At 41.7% G+C, this 25,256-nt stretch overlaps 1 protein-coding gene across 1 annotated transcript in view; it reads left to right on the forward strand.

The window, feature by feature from the left end:
* The window catches only part of LOC133990808 (receptor-type tyrosine-protein phosphatase S-like), a 56,623-nt gene that overhangs the window by 23,125 nt on the left and 8,242 nt on the right, over window positions 1-25,256 (forward strand). The window contains exons 5-23 of the mRNA XM_062429215.1: window positions 3,480-3,485; window positions 6,426-6,536; window positions 7,299-7,310; window positions 10,509-10,523; window positions 11,846-12,115; window positions 12,751-13,130; window positions 14,249-14,450; window positions 16,345-16,481; window positions 16,790-16,934; window positions 19,114-19,431; window positions 19,565-19,758; window positions 19,938-19,964; window positions 20,249-20,366; window positions 20,591-21,253; window positions 22,014-22,108; window positions 22,624-22,877; window positions 23,117-23,204; window positions 23,403-23,621; window positions 24,433-24,590. Of these exons, the coding sequence (XP_062285199.1) occupies window positions 3,480-3,485; window positions 6,426-6,536; window positions 7,299-7,310; window positions 10,509-10,523; window positions 11,846-12,115; window positions 12,751-13,130; window positions 14,249-14,450; window positions 16,345-16,481; window positions 16,790-16,934; window positions 19,114-19,431; window positions 19,565-19,758; window positions 19,938-19,964; window positions 20,249-20,366; window positions 20,591-21,253; window positions 22,014-22,108; window positions 22,624-22,877; window positions 23,117-23,204; window positions 23,403-23,621; window positions 24,433-24,590 (3,412 nt within the window). The remainder of the gene's footprint in view (window positions 1-3,479; window positions 3,486-6,425; window positions 6,537-7,298; window positions 7,311-10,508; window positions 10,524-11,845; window positions 12,116-12,750; window positions 13,131-14,248; window positions 14,451-16,344; window positions 16,482-16,789; window positions 16,935-19,113; window positions 19,432-19,564; window positions 19,759-19,937; window positions 19,965-20,248; window positions 20,367-20,590; window positions 21,254-22,013; window positions 22,109-22,623; window positions 22,878-23,116; window positions 23,205-23,402; window positions 23,622-24,432; window positions 24,591-25,256) is intronic.

Here is a 25,256-nt window from a genome sequence, read left to right on the forward strand (position 1 = left end):
TGACTTAGTTTTTGGCCCCACTGTGCGAGGTCCTCTGCGCCTGCTGCATGAAAAGTGGATCTCTGACCAGAGTGTTTCCAAAGAAAACATTTTGGATTACGTTAGTTCATTTCGGGAGAGATTACACAGAGTCTGTAATTTGGCCCATGATTCTCTCTCGACTGCTCAATCCAAAATGAAAAACAATCATGACAAAAAATCTGTTGCGGGCACATTTCAGCCGGGCGACAGTGTACTAGTCCTGTTACACAAAAGAAGAAAACGTGCATGTACCTTATCAACATGCTTAAAGTTCAAGTATGTAACTCTGACACCAAGCGTTTAAAAATGGTACTGCAGCCCACGTTCAAAACACTGGAGAGAGCTGTCACTCCTCACCCCCTCCTCCCAGAGTTGACGTTCACGCGGGTTGCCAGTTGTTGGACGTGATCCTGCACGCGCGCAACATACACAATGCTGAGTGAGGATGCGACCCACAGTGTAAGTTTACCGGCTAATGTGTATGTCATTATTACTCATTCTTGAACGTAACCGCTGTGAAACAATCAGAAAATAACGTGTTATTGATCTGATTCACTGGCTTCTTACTGTCACCGCTCCCTCCCTCTTCATCCACTCTACCTCACTTCACCACAGTTAACACAACATCGTCTTGTAGCCGCTCTCTGACGGAGCAACTCTGTCCTCCATTCAGTGTTTTGAACTTTTATAAATAACAGGGAGGTAGAATAAAGTAGTAGTATTCCCGCATTGAAGAGACTGAGAGCAGAGGAGAGCATCACCGTCACACATACACACACACACACAGAGTGCGTTAGCTGCTCCTCTCCTGTGTGACAGAGACGGCAGTGTAGAGTTGTCTGACTCCGTACATTTTTAGCCGTCTCCATCTTTCAAAGGCATTTCCTATACATACCCTTGTTTTGTTTCTCAAATTGATGATTCCTTAATGTCTGGTGACATATCAGGGCCATTTTATGATTACTTAGAATCAGTGGCGGATTTAGCAATTTGGGGGCCTAAGGCGAATTTAGCTATGGGGCCCTTCAAATCCTTACTTTTAACAAGGACCTTTTAATATGTGAGAAATAAAACTCAGATTCCACCCCCTTGTATGCCAAAATGCAAAATATATATATTTTTTAAATAGTTAAGCAGCGCGACAGAGTATTTGTGTGAGTGAGTCGATAAGTCCCATTTTGTCTATAACTGTGACTGTACTGAACAATAAACAATAATTATCGATCACAGTAATGTGTAGAGTAAATGAGAGAGAGCGAGTGTGTGAATGAATGTATGTGTATGAGAGAGAGAAAATGTGTTGGAGTGAAAGAGAGAAAACAAGGGTGTGTGAATGAAGGAGTGGGGGGAAAGTGTCTCTATCCTTACTGTCACTGTCTTCTTGCTGCTTTGTTCCTGTTTTCGTGCTGTTTTCTTCTTCTGCTTCTCTCTCCCTGAATGTCCATGTGTCTCTATCATGACTGCCACTGTCTTCCTGCTGCTTTGTTCCTGTTTTAGTGATGTTTTCTTCTTCTGCTGGTCTCTCCCTGAATGTCCATGTGTCTCTATCATGACTGCCACTGTCTTCCTGCTGCTTTGTCCCTGTTTTAGTGATGTTTTCAACAAAAACACATTACAGCGTCCTTCACCTTGCTGTACACTAGCCACGTCCTGTTGATTTTTTCCCCCATTTTTCATCACTATAAAATAGTTTGCCTTTGTAAAGCGCCGACCCTCTGCGTTTTGGGGGAATTCCAATTCCATTTTGTACGGGTCCTCTCTTCACTAAGTCACAACGTTGACAGTCACTGAAAACGTTGGGCCACAACGCCGGATCATCGCCGATGATGACAACACTTTCGTGGTGGTCAACAGAATCAGGACTGCTACTCACCACCTCCTCATTGTTGACATCTCTTCTGTCAGAGCTCGAGCATGACGCGGTTACTATGGTTACCTCCTCCCCTTCTGAATTAGCCGGCGCCTCCTGCTGCTCCTCGGCAACCGGCGGTGTTGTCGAAACTTTAAAAAATGTTGTCAACTTCGGGAGTGCGCCATTTTTTGATTTCGCCTCCTCCCGCTTCCTTCTTTTGGTGGCACCACTTGGGTAGTATCGCTTCATTTTCCAACTGTTGATATCAATTTCACCGCTCACGTAACGTCTTCCAAACTTCCCTCCACTTCCGTCACATAAGTTTGGAACTCTCGATCATGGCCTGGATGGAATAGTCCATTATAACACGAAATGGGAAGGGGTGTAGACGGATACTTTATTTCTTTGTATTTTAGTTTGTTGTCTTTGTTTCCGATTTAAACATACAAATTTACATTTACTTTTAAAAACGCAATGGCTGGGGATCACTGAGGGCCCCGATTCCCAGCTGAATGGAGAGTGGGCAGCTGGTCTGGGGGCCCCTGCAGTTCGGGGAAGTTGGTGGGGCCCCAGGCAGTTGCCTACCTTGCCTCTATTGTAAAACCGCGTGTGCATGGAATATATTTCTTACATACGGCTAGTTTGTTGACTGTGAGACTATACAGACCCTTTCCAAAAAATTAGAATATCATGGAAAAGTTGTTTAATTTCCATAATTCCATTCAAAAAGTTAAACTTTCATAGATTATAGATTCAGGGCCCACAATTTAAACGATTTCAAGTATTTATTTGTTTATTTTTACATAATTTGGGCTTCAAGCTCATAAAACCCACGAAAACAGGAATTCAAAAAATTAGAATACTGTGAAGAAATCAGCCCAAATTTTGCAGGGCATGAATGTTTTAAACTGAGTGTCACACACTTATCATCTACTAAACTCAAAGCACCTGCACAGGTTTCCCCAGGTGTCATTAAATTGCTTCAGTTTTGTTCAATTGTCTCAGTTCGGTTCAATATAGGGAAGACTGCAGACATGACAACTGGCCAGAAAATCATCATTGATACCCTCCATAGGATGGGTAAGCCACAAAAGTTCATAGCTAAGGATGAGTTAGCTATGCTGGCAGAGTGCTGTGTCCAAGCATATCAATGGAAAGTCTAGTGGAAGGGCAAAATGTGGCAGGAGAAGATGCACCAGCAAAAGAGATGACTGTGGGCTTCAGCGGATTATCAAACACAGAAGATTCAAGAATCTGGCAGAGATCCAGAAAGAGTGGAATGAGGCGGGAGTCACAGCTTCAAAAACCACCACATTCAGACGCATCCGGGAGATGGGCTACAACTGTCGGGTTCCTCGGGTCAAGCCACTTCTGAACCTGAGGCAACGTAGGAAGTGTCTCAACTGGTCCAAGGAGAAGAAGGACTGGACTGTTGGCCAGTGGTCCAAGGTCCTCTTTTCCGATGAAAGTAAAGTGTGCCTTTCATTCGGGAATGAAGATCCAAGGGTTTGGAGGAAGACGGGTGAGGAACAGAAGCCAAGCTGCTTGAGGTCCAGTGTGAAATATCCACAGTCAGTCATGATTTGGGGTGCAATGTCCGGTGCAGGTGTTGGTAAACTCTGCTTTCTTAAATCCAAGTTCACCGCAACAGTCTACCAGAATGTTTTAGAGGACTTCATGATTCCTTCTATTGAGGATCTGTATGGAGATGCAGATTTCATCTTCCAGCAGGACCTGGCCCCTGCCCATACCGCCAGAAGCACCAAAACCTGGTTTGATGCCCATGCCATCACAGTGCTTGACTGGCCAGCCAACTCGCCGGACCTAAACCCCATTGAGAATCTATGGGGTATTCTCAAGAGGAAAATGAGGGGCACCAGACCCAACAACAAAGAAGAGCTGACAGCAAGCATCAAGGAAATCTGGGCTTCCATAACTCCCAGGCAATGCCACAGGCTGATTGCCTCAATGCCACGTCGCATCGAGGCAGTGATTAAGGCAAAGGGATTCCCAACCAAGTATTGAAGATTGACATATCGTTTTAAAAGTACCATATTTTGATTGATTGGATGTGATCCTAATTTCTTTTTTTCTTTTTTTTCAATGATATTCTAATTTTTCGGAAAGGGTCTGTATGTAGCTACCCCCATGTAGTTGCACCTGTTGCGTGCGTGGCTGTTGCCAAGCCCTCATATAATATTGTCATGGTTGACCGCTGTGGATCTGTTTCTTGTGCGCCCTCGAAACTCCAAAATATTGTCTGACTTGGATACACACTTCGCGCATCTGCCCATGTCAGCTAAAAGTGGTATTCGTGGCCTTATCATAGGTAAGTGTGTGTGTGTGTGTGTGTGTGTGTGTGTGTGTGTGTGATTCTCCCAATTACACACATAAACAGACACACTCTTAGTCTGTCTTTGTGGACCCATGTAGTGCTAATCTGATCAGGTTAATAAGTGAAGGCTTTTTTCCATTAGGATAACACCATGCATATGTGGTAGCAAAAACTAGTAAGTACATCAACTCAGGATTTAGGTTTAATTTTGCCATTTTTTTCCTTGATTATTCTAAGTTTAAGCTACTTTATTCTTCTACTCTACTGAATATCACTCCAGTACATTTCAAAGGGAAATATTGGTAACTTTACTTTGTTTGTCTTGTCTTTAAAACCCTGTTATGTAGTTATAAGTAAATATATTGTGTTTATTAATGTAAAGTATTTTTCAACAATTATAGCTTCTCATATCAGGATGTATTACAACTGTCTTTTTACTATATGACATTTATTATCTGTATATACACCAGCAACTGCTTATAGGTGCCCACCAGAGGAGTTTTAGTTGTTGACAAATGCATTAGTACCTGCTTACTACTACATTATTGTGTGTTATTAACCATTCATTTTAAGTTTATGTAGGGCTTATAAATACTAAATAGGTACAATTTTTCAAACCGTAGTTTGAGGAAAATATAATCTTAACTCAAGGTCCACTTCTTTTCTTCTTCTTTTTCTTTTTTTTTCTCTTTGGTTCCTGAGGCTATGAAAAAAGCTAGTGAATTGACCTTGAGTTAGGGGCTGTCTTTCTGTCAAAGTATACTCTATGGTTAAAGGATCATTGCACCCTCTAAAAATCTCACTTATCTCTCGTGCTATCTAGCAGATAGTTATATACACACATATGTATGTATCTATATCTATATCTATATACACAGTTGCCCATAAAGTTGGAATCATTTTGTTTTCAGACACATTCCTCTTTTTATTTTCTATTTATACACATCAGTAATCACCTTTGACCAGGTATAATGAGATTGATCAATACAATTTTGAGAATATTTACACTTTATCTATCGAAAATACATCACATTGTCACAATCATTTCATGGAAAGAGGTAAAAAATATTTTATTCCAACTTTATTGGCGACAATGTATATAAACTAGCCAGATGCCTTTCATAAATCTCACAAATCTGATACAAAACATGGTGCTCTATATCAGATTTAAACTAGCTGTGCGTGTGTGCCTTTCTTTCTACACGTCTGTGTGTGTCTGCTCTGTCCTCAACGTGCGTGCGTGTGTGTGTGTGTGTATGTATGCAATTTGAGTTTTTTATGTGTCTTTTTCCTCTCTGTGCAATGCAGCAGAGTGTAATCCATGGTTTTGTGCTTCCTCCTCAGGCTTCATGTCAATGTCAGTTTCGGATGAGATGAATATGACAGACCAGGCTGAAAGAGCAAAAAAAACAAAAAAAAAAACATTGCTGGTAATTCAAAAGGCTGTTAGCAAAAAAAAAAAAAAAAGCAGTAAGAATAGCATTCTTTTGAAACAAAGGAAACAAAAGAATACCTGGCAAACGCTGCATATAATTATAGCACGTTTAGGGAGACACTGTTTATCACGGTGAGATGAGGGTAGGAGGATAAAAATTGAGGAAGTAAAAGAAACAAGTCAAAGAGATAAAGAGCATCGTCAGGTCGCTGCTGTGTAAAGCTGTGTAGCTGCTGCCAGTTAACTGCCAAGATAGAAACAGGCTTTCTTCATGGCAGCAGTGAGCCTGCTGCAGGAGAGGAATCACTGGCTTGTATAAAGGTATACAACAAAAAACCTTTTAAGTGTCATCTAAGTTTATAAAAAAGTCATTTTGACACTTCCAAACTTTTTGAATTTTCTGAATTTTGAATGTGTTACCTTTTTCTGTTCCCTTTTTTTGGAGGAAGGGAGAGGAGGGTAAAAAGTGGAACTCATGAAGAGAGAAGACATGCTTCTTCTTTAAAGATACAACTAATAGTATACAAGAGTAGAATCCATTCTGTGGTTGCTTCGCAAAAATAACAGCAAACTGACTTCATTCGATGTTGATGCAACAGAGGAGAGGATACCCCGGGGTCAAAACATAACAAACAGAAAAAGACCAGCAGACAATGATGAAAGATGAAAAGGAAGAGTATGCAAAGGAAGCCAAACAGCAGCCAAAAATATTTTCTAAAAGCTTTATTCTTTTTTCTCTCTCTCTCTCTCCTTCTCTCTCTCTGTCTCATCTTCTTTTTCAGGAGCATTACAGATTGAGAACAGCGAGGAAACAGACCAAGGGAAGTACGAGTGTGTGGCCACCAACTCTCAAGGCGTGCGCTACTCCTCCCCTGCCAACCTCTACGTGCGAGGTAGGACGTGAACACAGAACACACGTGATCAGCGCACACACATGCACACAGAAATCACCACTCTGAAGTTGCTGTTGGTATTAGAAGAAGAAAAAGTTATTTCTTTTCCATTAATGTGCTCTTAAACAAGTATTACTAACCCATCCATTGTCTACAGTATATGTTGACCTTGTTGTTTGGTATTTTTCACAACCACCCTTAACAAGTCCACCTTAAACCTTGGTGCAAGCACCTGTAATCAAATTGAGCAAAGAGTTGGGAGCACACCTTGGTTTAACTGCATGGAAACATCACAGATCTGTCTACTAAAATGGTTTCTGTACTAGAGGCAGATTAAGAGGAGTTCAAAAATGTTGCACAAAAGAAAAACAAAGAAAAGAAGATTTTAATGAAATTGGAAGTTAAACAATTTACAATTTTTCTTCAGTGTGTTTACATTAATGGCATCATTATGCACCCACATGATCCCTGTTTAACTGATTTTAGCATCTGGACTGTGGGTGTTACAGACTTATGGATGAAAGACCACGACCAATGTTCAGATTTATAACTTCTAGTTTCTATGTGAAGTGAGATTTCGGAGAAGAATGTATGCAATGTGTGGATGTGTGAGTGTTGCAGGTGTGCGTGCGTGAGCGTGCGTGAGCGTGCAGTGGGGTGAGTGGCTTTGCGCTGGCCGTTTTTATTCTCTCTGTGTTTCCCCGTTCTCTCTCTCCCCCCTCACGTCATTGTGTTCTGCATCAACCCCCTCTCATCCCTCAGAGCTTCGAGAAGGTTGGTGTGCTCTTTCTTTTCTTTTGTTACTCCTTTGTTTCAGAAAGCTTAATTTATTGAAACAGAGAGAAACAAAAAAGAAAAAAAAAACCCTCTAAAGGTCACCGGACTAGATTTAAAGTGAAATGATTTAAAAACTGTCTCCAAAATGAAAAGAGTTGATTTCTCTAAAGCTGCTACGATGAAGTGCCCTGCCTATGCAGCAGAGTGCATTGACTGCATTGTGAGGCCTTGTGTGCAGAACCCTTGGTATTGCCTTCACTCCCCGATCAATGTTTTCTGCATGGTATGATCTTGTTGTCATGGAGACCCAAGAATTGGAAGATTAAAAAGAGGCGATGTTTGCATGGAAGGAGCGAGAGAGAGAAAGAGAAAGGAGCACCGCTTGCATGTCTGTTGACTGACACAAGAGCATGGCACAGTGTGTGTTCACGCCTATTGATATGCTCGAACTGTGATATTAGTGAACTTGCTGTCTTGTCATGTCTTAATAAGTTTTTTTTTATTGATTTATTTTGTTTCATTAATGTTGTGTCCCCGCTCCCATGTCACTACATCTGCTCTGATTCTGCACTTGCTGCATCGAGTGGAAACATGCACTCCCAGTCACACTTGTACACGCCATTCTGTTATGAAGCTGTATGGGCTGTGCAGGTCTGTAGGCGAAGCATCTATTATTTGGCCGGATTCATGACAAAACTCAAGCTCAAACTCAAGATGGCAAGAGAATAATCGCATTAACATCATTTGTACATACTGTACAAATTTGAGTTAATTGTACTTGATTATAATATTTATTCTCTCCTACAATTTAGAGGGATATTGTACTTTTCACTCCACTACATTTATTTGACTCAATAGAAAATATGATTAATTGAAAAATGCTATTAGTGCCAGTTCAACAGTAATGTCATATTGGCTCTAATGTAAGACTCCGACTTTGCCCCCATTTATTGAAGATACAGCACACTTTTACACTCGTCCTGTTGTGAAAGAGAGTCCTCACCCTTGACTTGCCTGTCGTAAAAGTGAAATAGTACCATTAAAGTAGAAAGTAAATCACACATGTGTGTAGCTTCTCTATCAGTCACATGCTCACACTATCTCCTGTCAGGCTGCTGGAAAGTATTTTCACTTTTCAAATGCAATTTCCAGAATAACATACCGTCTTTATCAATATAATATATTATGATGTTACACTCAAATGGGCACATTTTACTAATAATTGTGAAGTCCTTTTACTTAAACAATATTTTCAGTGCAGGGGGATTTTTACATTGCTACTTTTACTTAGAGAAGGCAACCGAATCCTTTTTCTACTGCATATCCCCAAGATTCACTCTAAGACTAAACTGTCATATATTTACAGGTATAACAATATGCCAATATTACTGTAATATAGTCTGTTCTGAATCTCACTTTTTCTGTTGCTATCTCCAAATACCCCAATATGCCTGTATTGACTGACATTTGAAATTAATCATATCCATTCGCATTTTAGATATGGAGGGGGATATTAATGATTCCCTCCTATTACAGTGGTTAATGAAAGTTGTGTCCTTGAGACAGACAGGATGGTGCTGCATAAATGTCAGTTCGGTGGCGGTCCTGAACGGGTATATAGCAGAGCTGAGATACAGGCAGTAATCCTTATGGCTGTGCCAAGGTCTCCTCAGCCTCTAGCCTCCAGACTCCCTGCAGAGGATGGGACTAATGATAGCTCCGCTAATAAAGATTGAAGCTCCTAGCTCTCACAAACTGTATAGAAAATGGAAGGGAATCAAGCAGCCCGGCTCGATTAACTTTAAGCTAGAGGCTCTGTGAGCATGTGAAGGATTATCCCTTGTTATGAGCTCACTTTAGTGTAAAGCACTCAGCTATGTCTCAATGGTGGATTCTTCATTCTTTTGTCTCTGCTCCTTGTGACAGATTTAAAAATATATATATATAAATACTAATTCTCATGTTTCAGATTGCTTAATGATCATCTTGAGTCTTCACCTTCACCCTGTTGTTGCACGTTACCAAACTAATCCATGCACTTAATTATTTGTCCTTTTTAGTTTGTTTTTGAGTATCGAAAGGTGTAAAATAACTGGATGAATGATAGTGTTGTGTCATGCTGCATTGCACCTGCTGTGTTTGTCGTGCGCATGGAGCTGTCATGGATGCAGTCTGTCTGTCTGTCTCTCTGTCTCCAGCATGCTCAGATGAGGAGATGCCTGCCTAATCATGTCTGTTTCTAACAGATCTACCTGTTTTTTGTCTCTTTGTCTCTTTCTTGTCTTCAACTTCTGTATCCAATTCTGGGTATCTTTCGGCCCTTGTTTTCTACAAGTTATCTGTCATTCATGAGTTAATAGTGACATCACAGCAAGATTTTCTTTTTTCTTTTTTTTTTAATTTGTTGAAATCAAAATGCAAAAAAATATTAACTTCTATCCGATTGTCTCTAGATTCGTTGAGTAGGGGGATGTGGCCCATGAAGATTCCAAGTAATGATGTTACTCTTTAAAGAGTGGAGGTTATGCAGCAAATTTACCAGTATTTATTTATTTAGTTTAATATATTATATATATTACAACTCATTTAAGGAACACAAACTATTTCCACGGAATCCTACTATTGTTTTGCTACTGTAGATTTTATTTTATTTGATTTATTTTCATTTCCTGTCTTCTAATTTTAGAACATCTGTTGCTTTTTACACAGCCATGTTTTGTATGACACATGTGAGCTTCCTAGTGTTGAGTTTAGTTCAGTTTTTAGACAATGTTTCTGCTCTCTGTCTGCCTTCCCTTTCATTCTCTCCTTTCATCCAGAGATGTGTGTCCATTTGCTCTCTTTGTCTCTCTCTGTTTCCTGTGTTGTGACCCCGGGGTATCTTCTTCTACTTTTTTCTTCTTCTTCTTCTCTGCTTTGTCAACATCCGATCTCTACTAGTCTTTTTTAGTTATTTTTTATTTACTTTTGAAGCACCGACTTTCTGAATGGGCCTGACTCTGGTATAGTCGTGTTTTTAAATAGATCCATGTGTTTTCTTCTTCCTCGCTCCTCTTTTCTTCCCCCTTTTCCCTCCTTCCCCCAAAAAACCCTCTTCTAATCCTCTCTTTATCTCCACTCCCCTTCCTCTTCCCCTCCTTTCCCTCCCCTTTTTTCTCTTCTTCTTCTGCATTCTGTCTGCACCCTGATGTGTAGGAGCGACAGACACATGTACATAAGTTTATTAACTTATAAACATGCACATACTACCTCACTATCTCTCTTTTGCTCGCACTCGTTCTTTCCCGTTCTGCCTCTTTCATGCTGTCTTGGTGTTCTTTACTTAATGTGTCCAATGATCACTATAATTGCCACACCACCTTATTAGAACCCTTTACCCTTTCCTGTCCACATTTTCAATTCATTTGACTACACACACTGTATCAGTTATGAATCCTATGTATTGTACAGTAATTTGTTGTACAATGTGGCTGTCCTTTGCTACATTGCCTGTCATTGTCTGGAAGAGAAGCAGAGCTGCCTCTCTCTCGCTTGTTCTCTCTCTGTCTTGCTCTTTCTGTCTTTCTTACTCTGTCCCTCTATCTGTCTCTTCAGTGTCTTGCTTCTCTCTGTCTCCCTCTCAGTCTTCAGTTCTTCGTTCTCTTCTTTGTGTTTTTCCACCATTTTATCCCTCTTGAGTCTCCCAGGCATGCAAGTGACCTATGAGTTCAGTCTCTCGATGCATCTCTCCCTAATATATAGCCAAGCAAGCCCCGGCAGATGCAGTATTGGATATAACTTGCCACTTAACTTGTTCTTCTCATGGGGACACAAATAGCAGGCAGGGCCTATTGATCGGCCTCCATGATGCATACTCTCGCTAAAACGAGCCCGTCTACTGCAGAAGCACCCGAAGGCACAGAAAAAAGTTTCTCTCTAAAGTTTCTGCTAAAGTTCAGTCTTATCAGTCATTGCTCAGAGCAAAATAGAAATATAATTATAGTGCATCTACAATCAAAAACTTGAATCACAAGGTCTAATTTTCCTGCTTAAATGGATGATAACCAATAAAAAAAGAAGAGAAACTGACTATAGGTGTCATGTCCTGGTTGAAATGATACTCAAGAGTTTGTCATTATTATTTTGAGTAGGCAGCTCACTCTGATTGGTTGAGCTCAACACAAGATGTGTGTCTTTCTGTTGAAATCATCAGTACCATAAAGTAATTGGGACTAAACTTGAAATATCCCTTTGTAATTTTCTGTAAAAACCCTGAAGTTCATTCTCCCCCTTCCTGTTACCTCTCCTTTCCTCTCTTCTCTCTTTTTTCTTTCTTTTTCTCTTTCTTGCCCTCATTTTCTCTCTCATTCTCTACCTTGCTTTTTCTGCCTCGCTCTTTCTCTCTGATTCTCTCTCCTTGACCCCCCCACCCCCTCCTTCTCTTTCTCTCCGCCTTTCTTCTCCTTACTCCCCTCCCCACTTTTCTCCTCTCCCCACGTTCCCCCTCAATCCCCACCCCTATCCTTTCTACCCCAACTCTCCTCCTTTCCCAGTGCGCCGTGTGCCCCCTCGTTTCTCCATCTTCCCCTCCAACTACGAGATCATGCCGGGAGGGAGTGTCAACATCACCTGCGTGGCAGTGGGTTCGCCCATGCCCTACGTCAAGTGGATGCTGAACAGCGAGGACCTGACCCCTGAGGATGAAATGCCGATAGGCCGGAACGTGTTGGAGCTCAATGGTGTCAGGGAGTCTGCAAACTACACCTGTGTGGCTATGAGTAGCCTGGGTATCATCGAGGCCATCGCTCAGGTCTTAGTCAAGAGTAAGGGACACTGTGATACAGACATCATCAGATTAGATCCATCTGTTTAATCATTTTAAGCTCATAGAGAAAGCAAAGGGTTAGGAAAAGAGGTTCAGTGGTGATTTCATTGTAAGATAGATTCAGTGCGATTAGGTTTCCTCTGCACCTTTAAATATATGCATGTTAGGAAAACTGGAGACTCTAAAGTGCTATGGTTACTTTAGAGGTCTGCATGGGACTTAGGCAAAAAATCTACATGAGAATTATGATTCAGGCAACCCACATTTCTGTGATTTTATCACAGATGCACAACAATTTAATTTATTTTTTTATTGTAATTTGATTTGGACAGAAATGTAGATCAGATAAGATTAGATTCAGCTTTATTGTCATTGCATAAGTACTGGTACAACAAAATGCAGTTTAGCATATAAGCAGGTAGTGCAAACAGTAGCAAATGTACAGAGTCAACAATGAGGTAGTGATAGTACTGTAGGAGGGGATGTAATATATAGTAAACAAAAAATATACAAAATGTAGTGTACAAATGAATGCAGCTATGCTATGTCATTGTGTTATTGTTATTGTAAACTATCGAGCTAAATAAATATTATATAATAGATATTAAATTATTTTTTCTCTCTTATCTTAAGCTTTGCCAAAGCCTCCCGGCACACCCATCGTCACAGAGACCACAGCTACCAGTGTGACCATCACCTGGGACTCCGGCAACCCCGACCCCGTCTCCTACTACATCATTCAGTACCGAGCCAAAGGCCCGGACAGCAAATACGAGACGGTGGACAGCATCACCACCACCCGCTACAGCATCGGGGGACTGTACCCCAATACAGAGTACGAAATCAGAGTGTCGGCTTTCAACAGCATCGGCCAGGGCCCCCCCTCAATGCGCGTGGAGGCGCGTACTGGAGAGCAGGCACCAGCTAGCCCACCCCGAAATGTCCAGGCCCACATAATTTCTCAGAACACAGTGATGGTCCGCTGGGAGGAACCAGAGGAACCCAATGGGCAGGTGGGATGACTGTAACAATTTTTAACCTGTTGTCAAAAGTAAAATTTATGTGTATGTATTTTACATTTTTTTTATGTGTATGTATGTATGTATGTATGTATTCTTGTCTACATGTGATTTGTGTTTTTTATCTTGTGTTTGTGTTTCACTGCTGCCAAACCAAGCTGCTCTTAGAGGACAAATAAAGTAATTGATTGATTGATTAAAAGTAAGATTCTAGCCTTTAAAATTTTAAAGGCTTTTCCGTAATTTTAAATAGTCATAAACGTGTAACAAAACAGGAATAAGAAGTAGTTTTGACCACCAAGGCGGAGAGGCTATAATCTCCACAATTGCTTTTGCTTTTACCCCCACTGACTACAGACTGACAGTGTTTCAAAATTGCACAAAGACGCCCATGAGGTTAAAACATTAAAGCCCTAATAAAATTCACCATTGGGAGCTTTATTCCAATGTGCAGTTTCATGTCCTGAGCAGGGATTGTGCCTTGCCAGAGATTTCCCTCCTGTAACTCCCTTGCTACTTTCCTCACTCTCTAAAGGAAAAAGGTAATTGGACTGTCCGCTCTAAGTTAAGCGCATTCCCTCTTGAGGCCCATTTCCTTTTCTAGCCTACCTAACTGTACAGAACGTTCATAAAAGTGCAAGACTGAATCAAGCACATACAGGGATTACAGATATTAAACAGTAATAACAGAATAGGTGATTGAGGTTGAGGGTAAGGGCAATGGCAATGGTAGGTCAGTAGGATTATATTCACTCTCAACTGACCAAAAACAAATCCAACGGGAGGAGGTATAGTGATTATATCTTAAGCGCTACAGTCTGAGGACTTCCACAGCTTGTGTTTGAGCTGCTTTTGTCAACCTTAGGATCAAATCCACAACAGCTCAACAGAGATGTGAGGACAACACCTTGTGATAGTGACTTGTAACAAACAAATCCACAGGACCTGGACTAAAGTCAATCAATAATTCATAAATGACGACCTTGGCTTTGATCAATTCTACTTGGTTATGTGTTGATAGAAGGTATTATGGATTACCATGCATGCAGGACAGTGGGATTAAGTGAAAGACCACTTAATACATTCTGTGTCACTCTCCTCCTCTGTTAAAGGTGAAGGGCTATCGTGTGTACTACACAATGGATCCATCCCGGCCCATGAATGAGTGGCAGATCCATAACGTGCAGGACAGCGTAATCACCACCATTCAGAATCTGATAACCTCAGAGACCTACACCATCCAGGTCCTAGCATTCACATCCGTAGGGGACGGACCCTTCTCGGACCCCGTCCACGTCAAAGTCATGCCAGGAGGTCAGTATTGTGCTTGTATGTGTGACTCTGGAAGGGAGACGGTAGTTTGTGTAAGTGAGGGAACATGTATCTTGCATGCTGATGCACAGTAAACAGCTAAGTAGTGGTCTTGATGTATGAGTGTGTGAGTGAGTAATGTCTTTTGTCAGATGTGCATATGCAGCACAGCACAAATGAGTAATGTATACAAACTGCTAAGAAGCTTATTCAGGTGGCTTATGTGATGTCTGTGAAACAATCCTCTGTGAAACACTTTGCAAATAAGCTTGACCTGTCAGAAAATGTGAGTTCTTCAAAACGAATAAATACTACCTGCTTGGACAGAACTGTGGAGATTTATGAAAAGGAAACAGGGATTAGCAGCCCAAAATGTCCCTTGTACCTCGGTGCTACTCATACCGCTGTGACGGCTACTGTGAAGTTGCAGGTTTTATATGAAGGGAGTTAGAAAAGAGATTATTACTCAACAATCTGTGATGGTATTACTGGTTTTAATGCTTGTGTAGGCTGAGCCACTGTTACGCCATAAGATTTCCTTAAACAGGCTGCCATTTTCCAGCAAATAAAAAAATTTGATTATGTAAATATACAAAAATACAGATAATACAAAGGTTTGGAGGATGTATTTGTTAGTAGATGTACATTGTGACATCGAAAATCAGCTAGATGGCTTCCTCTATGAACTCAAAAGCATCTGAAAAACTTAATACCATCATTTTTTCTCTATGACATTAAATATTTGTGACTAAAAAAGCAACAATCATTACTAAAGTTAGAAAAAAAATCCTCATTTATAAATTCATAAATTACAGTAGTTGAGAAAAATCCTAGATCCATTTATTAGCTGTTCTGGAGCTTTTAGTCAAGTCACATGATCTTCTTCAGCAGGTGGAGTGTTTGTGGTGGGGTGAAGGAAGGAAAACACTCTTTTATTGGGACTGAGTGACCAAATACATCTCTATATTCTGATTAGTGCATAAAAATATCACCGCCTACACGTGTTTAGGCATAATTATCAGTAGATATTTGTGCAACCCTGTGATAGAGCCAGGGAGTTATTTTTTCTTGCATGCTTGTGCATAGATAACACGGCTAAGTAGTGGTCTTCATTTATTCATGTGTACGTGAGTAATGGTTGTTTTTCAGATGTGTGTGTGCAACAGAACTCAAATGAGTAATTATTTGTGTGTGTGCGTCTCTCTCTTTTCAAATACAGCCCTGTTCTCTTCAAATTATTCACAAGAGCAGAGACAAAACAGAATCCTCTTGTACGAAATAACCAGTATTGTTCTAACTTTGGCAGCTAATACTATGTTTATATAGTGAAAAGATGATTAGGAAAATAGATTTTGCAGAGGAATAATCATATTAGAAGTGTGCTGTCAAAGAAATGACTATATTTGTGTATTAATATTTGATAATCATTAATGTGGAAGTGTACAACTGATCAATTTTGCCTTTAAAAGCTCACGATGCACTCTAGATCTTATCTATGACTTTTTATATGATGAAACCACATTGTTCTGTTTTAAGGAAGATGTCTCGCCGAGATGTCTCGCACCTTGTTTGTGTAGACGAAATGGGTGCCTCATTTGTTAGAATTCTAAAAGCAGTCTTTCTTTGTATAGTAAGACACTTTTACTTCCTTATTGTGTATCTTCTTCAGAATTTGGTCTTCTTCCACATTAGACATAAAGTTCCCAGTTCTTGCATTCAGTTGGCTTTTCCAGTGATCATAAATGATGAACAAACACCTACAGACACCTGATTCTTACGGGACTCACAGGACTTTTTTTTTTTTCTTAAAGTACAAGCCTGTAGAAGATTATATATACATTTTAGTTATAGATAAGATGGAGTTCTGACTGGTTGTGTTTCATTCTGTCCCCTTTAGTCCCAGGCCAGCCAGGGAAGTTTAAAGTCGGTAGGGTGACAGACACCAGTATTGAGCTGACCTGGGAACCTGCTTACACCAAGGAGGGCATTGTCAACTATGAGCTCCTCTACAAACCTGTCAAGTTTGGCAGTTTGGTAAGATCTCTTACACTCTTTTATGAATCTGTCTGCTGAGACTAGCTATGGATAAGAGGACAGAAAAAGTGCAGTGTCCAGGACTTTTTGGAGATAGTCTCCCCTCTCTCTCTCTCTCTCTCTCTCTCTCTCTTTCTCTCTCTCTCTCTCTCTCTCTCTCTCTCTCTCTCTTTCTCTCTCTCTCTCTCTCTCTTTCTCTCTCTCTCTCTCTCTCTCTTTCTCTCTCTCTCTCTCTCTCACTATCTCTAGCTCTCCTTTAATGTTTTCTTTTTCACTCTCTTGTTCTGTCCTCTGCTCCTGTCTCGTAGGAGAAGCTGACCTTCGGGCCGAGGAATTCTTACACAGTGGAGGGTCTGAAAGCGAACACCGAATACTCTTTCTCCCTGGCCGCCATCTCAAACAAAGGCATTGGTGCTTTCACCAATGAGCTGGTGCAGAGGACATCACAAGCCAGTACGTCTCAATTTGAATGGGCTCACATACTGTACATGCAGGCACACATACACACAAATCCCACAAAGGATTCAGTTGTATTATGTCTTGTATACAAATCTCATGCAAATATTTTGTTCTCTCTACACACACACACAAACACACACACACACACACACACACACACACACACACTGACACACACCTAGTAGTATATTGTCCCCAGCCCCTGACCTGGTAAAACCGGGGGAACTATCTTTACATCTCTCGTTTATCAACCCATCTGTCCAAACCCCCTCCCATTCATCCATCTATGTGTGACCGTGCCTGTCTTCCCCCGTTCAGCCTCTTGCTTTCTTACACAGCCAAAACATCATGACAGACGGAGACGGAGCACCGATTAATGTTTCACTCTTCCTTTTCCTCACCCTACCTTTCACTTTTTCCACTCTATCAGTGTCTAATGTCTTTGAAAGGGCGAAACTGTCTGCCACTGATTGGCTAGCAGCCAGTGGTGAGGAGCATTAAGGGATTGTGGGTGGCCTGTTATGTTGACAGGTAAGTGCCGGCTTTTCTGTATTTTATCCACGCTAGACTTGGATTCTCTCCCTTGCGTCTTTTCCTCTCTTTTCCTGCATGACCTCTGATAGCCGATGAGAGATTCCACTTTTTTTCTTGCTCTGACATATCAAGTCATTTTATATCTGATCTCAAGAAGGAAAAAAATGCAGAGATAAGGGAGAAAATGGCACAAGGAAAAGAAGTAATAAAGTAGTCGTCGACAAAGGAAAGAGTTCTGAAGTTCGTGGCGCTGTATCACATCAGTGGTAAGTTTTTATCAAGTATTTACAGCAACTCAAACACAAGAATACATCATGTGTACTCACAATCAGACCTTTTTTAGAACTGAGTACAGAATGTGCTAAATGCTTTCAGCTGGTCTCCTTTCACTCTTTACCTCTATAAAAGAAAGGGATACCAAGCTGGCACACTGGCGGAGGTGGCAGAGGGGGTCCAGGAAAGGGAAGGTGCCAGATAAGCAGACTATTTCATGCAGCAGAATTCATTTCCCAAGGAGGTTATGTGCGCTTTGTTATCGCCAAGCTTTGGTGCACATCTAGATTGTCCCTCAAGGCCAACAGAACAGTGGCTGTACGGCTGAGTGGATAGATACTTGAACCTGTCAGCTATGACTATTACACTCCCACACACACACACACTCACTCACTTATTCACACACACACACACACACACACACACATGCTATAAACTCGCAAGATCACACACGAGCCCGGACGCCTCAGCCATGCTCATCATTGTGTGTGTTACTTCAAGAACATTATATAGGGTGAGTGATACCTACCACACTGTTTCCAAATCTGTGAGGATGAAGTTGTGTTATTTGTGGTCTGTGTTTGCTTTCTATACACGTTTCTCACAGTAAACACCCCAGCCTAACTAGGACTACTTCTGATTTTGTACTTGTCTTCAATTCATCATTCTAGCATGACTTTCAATATCCGTCTGAGTGCCTTTCTCTACCAGGCTACCTGTTTTTTCCTTTCTTGTTTTTTTTTTTTTTCTCTGCCTCCTTAATCCTTTCAGCACTGTGTGAGTCTGTTTTAGTTTGTTTTTTCTTTCCTCTGTGAAGCCCAAGACCTTCCCCTTGTCAGCAGTGGAAAGTCTCAGACCACTCTATTATCCCGAGGACTCAAGGATTATGCCACCATGGGGGCTAGTGTTGTGAAATGTATATATTTGTCTGTGCTCCTGTGCAGTGAGCTGTGCATCTCTGCTTTAGAAAGAAAGACTCTTATTTCATTCATAAATCTGGATCCTTGTGTGCTACTAGCTGTGGCCAAAGGGTAAAATATAATCATTGGGTATTAGATGCACATTCTCTTTGGGTATAATTAAGTTGTCCACTCAGGGTCGATACTCTTGTCTCTGGTTTATTTGATTAAGCTTTAAGCCTAACATTATGCTTTTAGATTATGTGGTTGCTCCCCCTTTTTAGTCATTTTAGTCCGGGTGTTATGTCTTTCATTTCAGTTTACCTCAGTTTCTTATTGTTTCCTTTTTATCCTTATCTCCTATCCTTTTGTTGGTATTTTTCCCCTCTCTTGCTTTTCAACCCCATTCTCTTGGGTCTTTCCTAAACGCTTGCCAATCACCCACCTCGCCCCCTTTGTCCAATCAGAGCCCTCAGCTGCTCCCGAGAGTGTGTCCTGCGAGAGTGCCAGCTCCACCTCGCTGAGAGTAAGTTGGAGGCCACCTCCAATGGAGGGCCAGAATGGCGAGTTGGCAGGTTATGAGCTGAGGTACCAGAAAGTTTCTGGGGCAGGAAGTGGAGGTCAGGGCCAGGAGGTGAAGGGGCTTCCTATCCCAGCCCAGCAGGGGCAGACAGTGGTAGAGGGGCTGGAGAAATGGAGCTGGTACAACATCACCATGGCAGCCACCACTGTAGAGGGGAATGGACCCAACAGTCCAGTTGTGCTTTGCAGAACTGATGAGGATGGTAAGAGTGAGCATCGTAGATCTGACCTAAACAGTATTGATTGTACAGTTGATTATTTACTGGCGAGACAGTTGGTCACTTAATTAACTGCGCGTGTCTGTGTGTATGTGTGTGTGTGTGTGTGTATGCTCAGTGCCCAGTGCAGCCCCTCGTCATGTGGATGTCCAACCGCTCAACTCCTCAGCACTCCGAGTCACCTGGCGGTCGGTGTTACCACGGTTACGGCAGGGCCAGATCCGTGGCTACCAGGTGCATTTTAGCCGTGCAGAGAGCGGTGAATCACGAAACCTCCCATGGATCAAAGATCTCTTACTGGACGAGTCACAGGTGACATCATAACTGAATATTTCAATAAATAAATGATGGTAATTTTCGTTTAATAATAATAATAGTAATATCGTTAAACACCTCCCTCGTCTTTCTCCTTTGGTCCTTATTCCTGGTAACTCACTCTTTGCCTCATCTGTCTTGGCTGCCTGCGGGGTGTGTCTCATCTGTGGGATAAGATGGAGGAGGATGACTCGACACAATATGTGAGTGCACAGTACCCATCCTCTTCTCATTATAAATGAACTCACTATTAATACATACAGAATAATGCACCCAATACATTATATAGAGACAGTTATGAAATCTTCATTAAGTCTGACCACCAGAGATTTAATCGGCATCTCTTATGTAACAACTTACATTTTTCTATAATTTCTCATTAATGCACAGCTGTGAAGAAAGTAAATGAAGAGATCTGTGTGTTGTCTGAAATGAAAAGGGACAAATAGCTATATTTAATGGTGCTGTTATCTGTTTTCTCCCACAGGAGCTGATTTTGGGAGGTCTGAAAGCAGAGACTTTGTATTCTGTCTCAGTGGCAGCGTACACCACCAAAGGGGATGGAGCGCACAGCAAAGCCAAGCTGGTGCAGACCCCAGGGATCGGTAAGCATATGCCAAGTACACAGTTCAGTATACTGGATTTAGTAACTAACATACTCAGGAATTGATCTTACAGTAAGCTGTACCAGAAGCCAGCAGTAAATAAACAGCAAATCAATTTGAGTTATTCTACAAGATTTACATGATACGTATTTTTATATATATATATATATATATATATATATATATTAAGATTGATTTTCTGCTGCCTACACTGTCGTTTACAGTGCCTGGTCCCCCCTCCCTTTGGCTGCGTCCAGGATCGGGTCCATCAGTGGTGGTGCGCTGGGCTCCCCCACTGGAGTGCTCTGAGTCAGCCTCTGAAAGCCGGGGGCCCCCAGTGGCAATCCAGGGCTACCGCCTACAGTTTGGCCTGAAGAATGCCTCTTTAGACACCACAGTTGATTTCACGAATCGGGAGAAAAACTTCACTGTCAGAGACCTCTCCCCAGGCGCCTCCTACTTCTTTGTCCTCTCAGCAAAAAGCCGAGCAGGCTATGGAGATTTAGTGCAGCAGGAAATAACAGTTCCCATGTTTCCACCCTTGGGATACCCCAAAATATCTGACTTTGTTAACGCCACTTGCTGTTCCCTCCAGTTCTCCTGGCTGCCCCTTGACCCAGAGGAGTCCAATGGCGTCATTACAGAGTACACCATAGCTTACACAGAGGCTGCAGGCCCCAAACCTTCCAGTGTTCCCGATCCTTCTGCCTTACCAGCCCCTCCTGCTCCCCCACGCCTGGTCACAGTACCAGCGAGTGAGTCCACCTACATCATCCTGGGCCTCAATCACAGCACAACGTATGAGGTGCAGCTCAGAGCCCACAACAAGGCAGGGCCAGGCCCCTTCAGCCCACCTCTGGTGTGCCGAACCCTGGCCTTTGAAACAGGTAGGGCAGGGGAACACCCTTCACCTTCTAAGCACTGGTTCAGCTTCACATCTCCGCTCCCCTTACTGTGGATTTCACTCCTAAACACTAAAGTAAATGAAGTCTGGGCCAGTTCTTATAGGTCGGCCCGCCACCCGTGCACCTAAGAGGGGCTAAGAACTACAAAGTCCAGGGGAGCACAACTACTCCCCCTAATCTCCTCCACTCACTCACTTACCTTCATCACCTCCCCTTCACCACCAGTGGAAGCAGGCTGAATGTTAATGGATGCTTGCCTCAAGAGCACTGCTTATCACAAACCCTCAGGTAAAAGTCAAAACAGGGCTTGGATATACAGTATGCAATACAGAAGGTAAGTGTCCAGTCTAAATTAAAGTAAAAACTGGCGCTTGGTGCTGTATCTGAAGGTAAGCTTTTTTTAATCTGATAAATCTCCACTACCACCTTTTCCAAAGCCTTTGCTGACATGCTGAATTCTGAGTCTAACAAACACAACAATACACCCTGAGAATGTGGCATGTCACATTCCTGCAGCCGGTCTGTCTGTCTTTTGTACTTACTACTCTTGCCATCCACTCTCTTCATCACTTGCCCATCCTCCTAACCATCATGAATTCTTCCCAGTAACTGATCTACCTGTAACAGATCTGACATGGCATCCTTTCTTCCAGGTTTGCAGTGGGAAAGCAGAAGAGCCGGTGATTTGAATAAAATGCTTCTTTCTTTGTAACTCTCTTTCTTTTTGTTGTTTGCTTCCCAGATGTGCCAAGGAACTTTTCAGTCAATCTGGCCACTAAGACCAGTGTTCTTCTAACGTGGGAGTTTCCAGAGAGCAGCAACCCCTATCGCTTTACTGTACGTCCATCACCTGGTGCATGTACAGTACATGTGTAGTGTCATTATTTATCATAAAACATAACCATAAGTTTCTGCATTTTTAGTGTAAATGGCCCCAACTTGAATTGTACTTTAGGTGTTAAGTGTTAGCCTATTACCACACTCAGTTTCAAAAACCGTAAAAATGTGGTCTACCTCTCTATGTTCAAAGTGGGGCAGAGTAGAAGTGAGTAGAAGTCCATCAGGGTAATAAATCCATGAAACCCACTGTCCAAATTAAAGGAGCCCTCCAGTGATTTAGTATTGCAAAAATGTCATCAAACATCAAGGTTATTTTTTGACACATTGTCAGTTTTCATAATGAGTAAATGTGTACCTGTGTAAAATAGGTATGGTACCCCTTTAATTCACAATTCTTAAAAATGTTCCACAAAAAGGATGTTGATGTTAAAGTAGAGTTGTATAACGTCAGCATAGAGTAAATAAATAAGCTTATATTCTAACCTCGCTAACGCTTCTCTCCCACCCTCCAGGTGGAGTATAACCGCCAGAAAATGGAGGTGGATGCTCGATTGAGAAAGGCAGTTATCCCAAATCTCCAGCCTGACACCAGCTATGACTTCAAGATCACTGCGCCTGAGGGCAACATGGGAGGCCTTCGCCACCGCATCCCTGCCAAGACTTCCCCTCCAATCACTATCCGCCGCCCTGAGATTGACCACAGTCGTGACACAGAGACCACAGTCACCATTATCCTGCCATCGTTGGAATCTCGCACTCCTGTCAAGTAAGATTTAAGAGGGAACTGTAGGGAGACTCTTATTCAAGCACAGACAGCAGGCAGACTTGCTGCACTCAGGTCAGATTATTGCAATCTCTTAAAATATGTGGCTTGATGATAATAATTGACTGACAAGATGTCTAAGATACAGTCTTTAGTGCAACATGTTGGCAAGGAAACGTGTGAAAGTGCTATTGTGTGAGTACAGATGTTGTCATATTGTTTGTCCTCTTGTGCTTCCACAGAAATGTTTATGTTGTTGTGGTCCCTCTGAGGAGAGCCCGTGGCGTCATCAAACACCTTAAGAGCCCAGATGAAATGGACCTAGAGGAGGTGAGAACCACAACAATGACAGCATCCACTGATGTCTGTGCCTACAAGGAGGAAAGAACCTATAAACACTCACACACAGTCCCATCACTAAGAACTCCTGGCAATGCTTACCCTTTTTAATTCAATATCAGTGTTTAAAAATTAGTCATAGATATTGGAACGTCTCATTTTCTTCTTCCTCTCATCTCTGTCTCTCAGCTGTTGAAAGACATCAGTCAAAGGCAAAGAGATTCTCGTCAACAGAAGCAGGTGGACCTGCGCCGAGCTTACATCACAGCCCGTTTCACACCTGCCACCCTACCTGCCTTCTTCACCCTGGGGGACCAGCTGGACTACGGAGGCTTTGAGAATCGAGCTCTAGAGTCAGAGCAGGAGTATGTCTTCTTCATCCTGGCTGAGCTCAACTCCACAACTGGGGTACGAAAGCTGGCATGTCAGATCTCTTTTCTCTCTGTGTTTATAAACACTACCCCCTTCCCCCATTCCCCGTGTCTCTATCCTTCAGGCTGTCACTATACATTGTAATCAATATAGCCTCGCTGCTCAAACAATAAAATTCACGTCAGTCAAAGTGTAGTAAGCAAAAGGCAATAACCTTCACGCACTTCCATCACCACCGCTAATAAAGAGTGAGTGTACGTACGGTGGCAGTAGAAGAGATATTGCCTTGTTGTGCACTACTGGTATATGTGTGCATTTGAATTGAAATGGACAAATATATATATACAACTTGAATTAGGATAGATTTTACTTTTATATTAGTTTTTTTTTTTTATTAGGGCCCTTGTATTGCTTTTCAGACATTTTTCAGAACAAAAAAATACATTTTATTCAATTATAAAAGCACTTTTAGTACAAGCAAGCTTGGATACATATTTTATTTCTAGTCTAAAACAGATGACCTGTCATCTCATACACACATAAAACCAGTCATATACAGTTCTGCAATAAATGCTAACCGAGAGAGATTATATAAATTATTGAGGTTGGTGAAATTGTTCTGTGTAATTGTTGTATTTAATTGCATTTTAGTGTCAGCTGTTCATTTTAGTTTCTATGAAACTAAAATGAAAATCTATGCAAAAAACAAAGAAACACACATTTTGATGATCTCCTTCCTCCATCATACTACTAGAACTGTTAGGATCTCTAAAACAGATACTCAAATACTCTGCACTTAGTGTATTGTGCTCTTTTTCCTGACTTTTCCCTGTATGTTTGTTTACAGAAGATGTATGTGGCCAGCCCTTACACAGACCCAGTGATTGCCCCAGTTTCAGACCCACAGCCCCATGAGCCAGGTGATGGTCTGATCTGGGTGGTGGGACCGGTCCTGGCGGTGGTCTTCATCATCTGTATCGTCATTGCTATCCTTCTTTACAAAAAGTGAGTGGGACAGATGATCTCCATGACAGTTAGTTGATCAGATGATGAAAATGCCAAAGCAGCTTTGATTATGAAGGGATAAGGCTGGTATCATCTTATATTTTTCTTTCGAAGGGGCACTATTTTCAGCAGCGGATTAATATAAATGCTGCGCTATAGGAAGCATTTACAGCAGCATGGAGCTGGATGTGGGATTGAATCATGATACACTGTAGTTAATTTGTCCATGTTCATGGTAATGCAACAGTGGCTCACTGATGTAGGTTTTTATTGTTTTTTTGGACACAATGGAGTTCTGTGGCATAGAGGAATAAACTATATGAGACTTTAGCTACTCAGACAGTGGTTTTTAGTTCTGTAGAATAAATTAATTGTTGGTTTTGGTCTTGTAGAATTTGTTAACAATAAGAAAAATATAGAGTACTGCCAGCTTTATGCTTTAAGGCCACATTAAGTTTCTGTCTATCATACTGTGCCAACATTAGCTGCTGATATTTCTCAGGGCAGGACTGTTTAATGTTCTGCTGGCGTCTCACAAATACTCATCTTTCAGTCTGATATTCATTAAATTTGTTCCAAATTAGAAGTTTGTTCTCCCTTCAGACAGCTATCAAACAGTCCAACCCTGCTGTAGGCCTGTGATATCTGCTGCAAGCCATCAAGCTT

Source organism: Scomber scombrus, chromosome 11 (assembly GCF_963691925.1).
Source record: "Scomber scombrus chromosome 11, fScoSco1.1, whole genome shotgun sequence".
Lineage (NCBI taxonomy): Eukaryota > Metazoa > Chordata > Actinopteri > Scombriformes > Scombridae > Scomber > Scomber scombrus.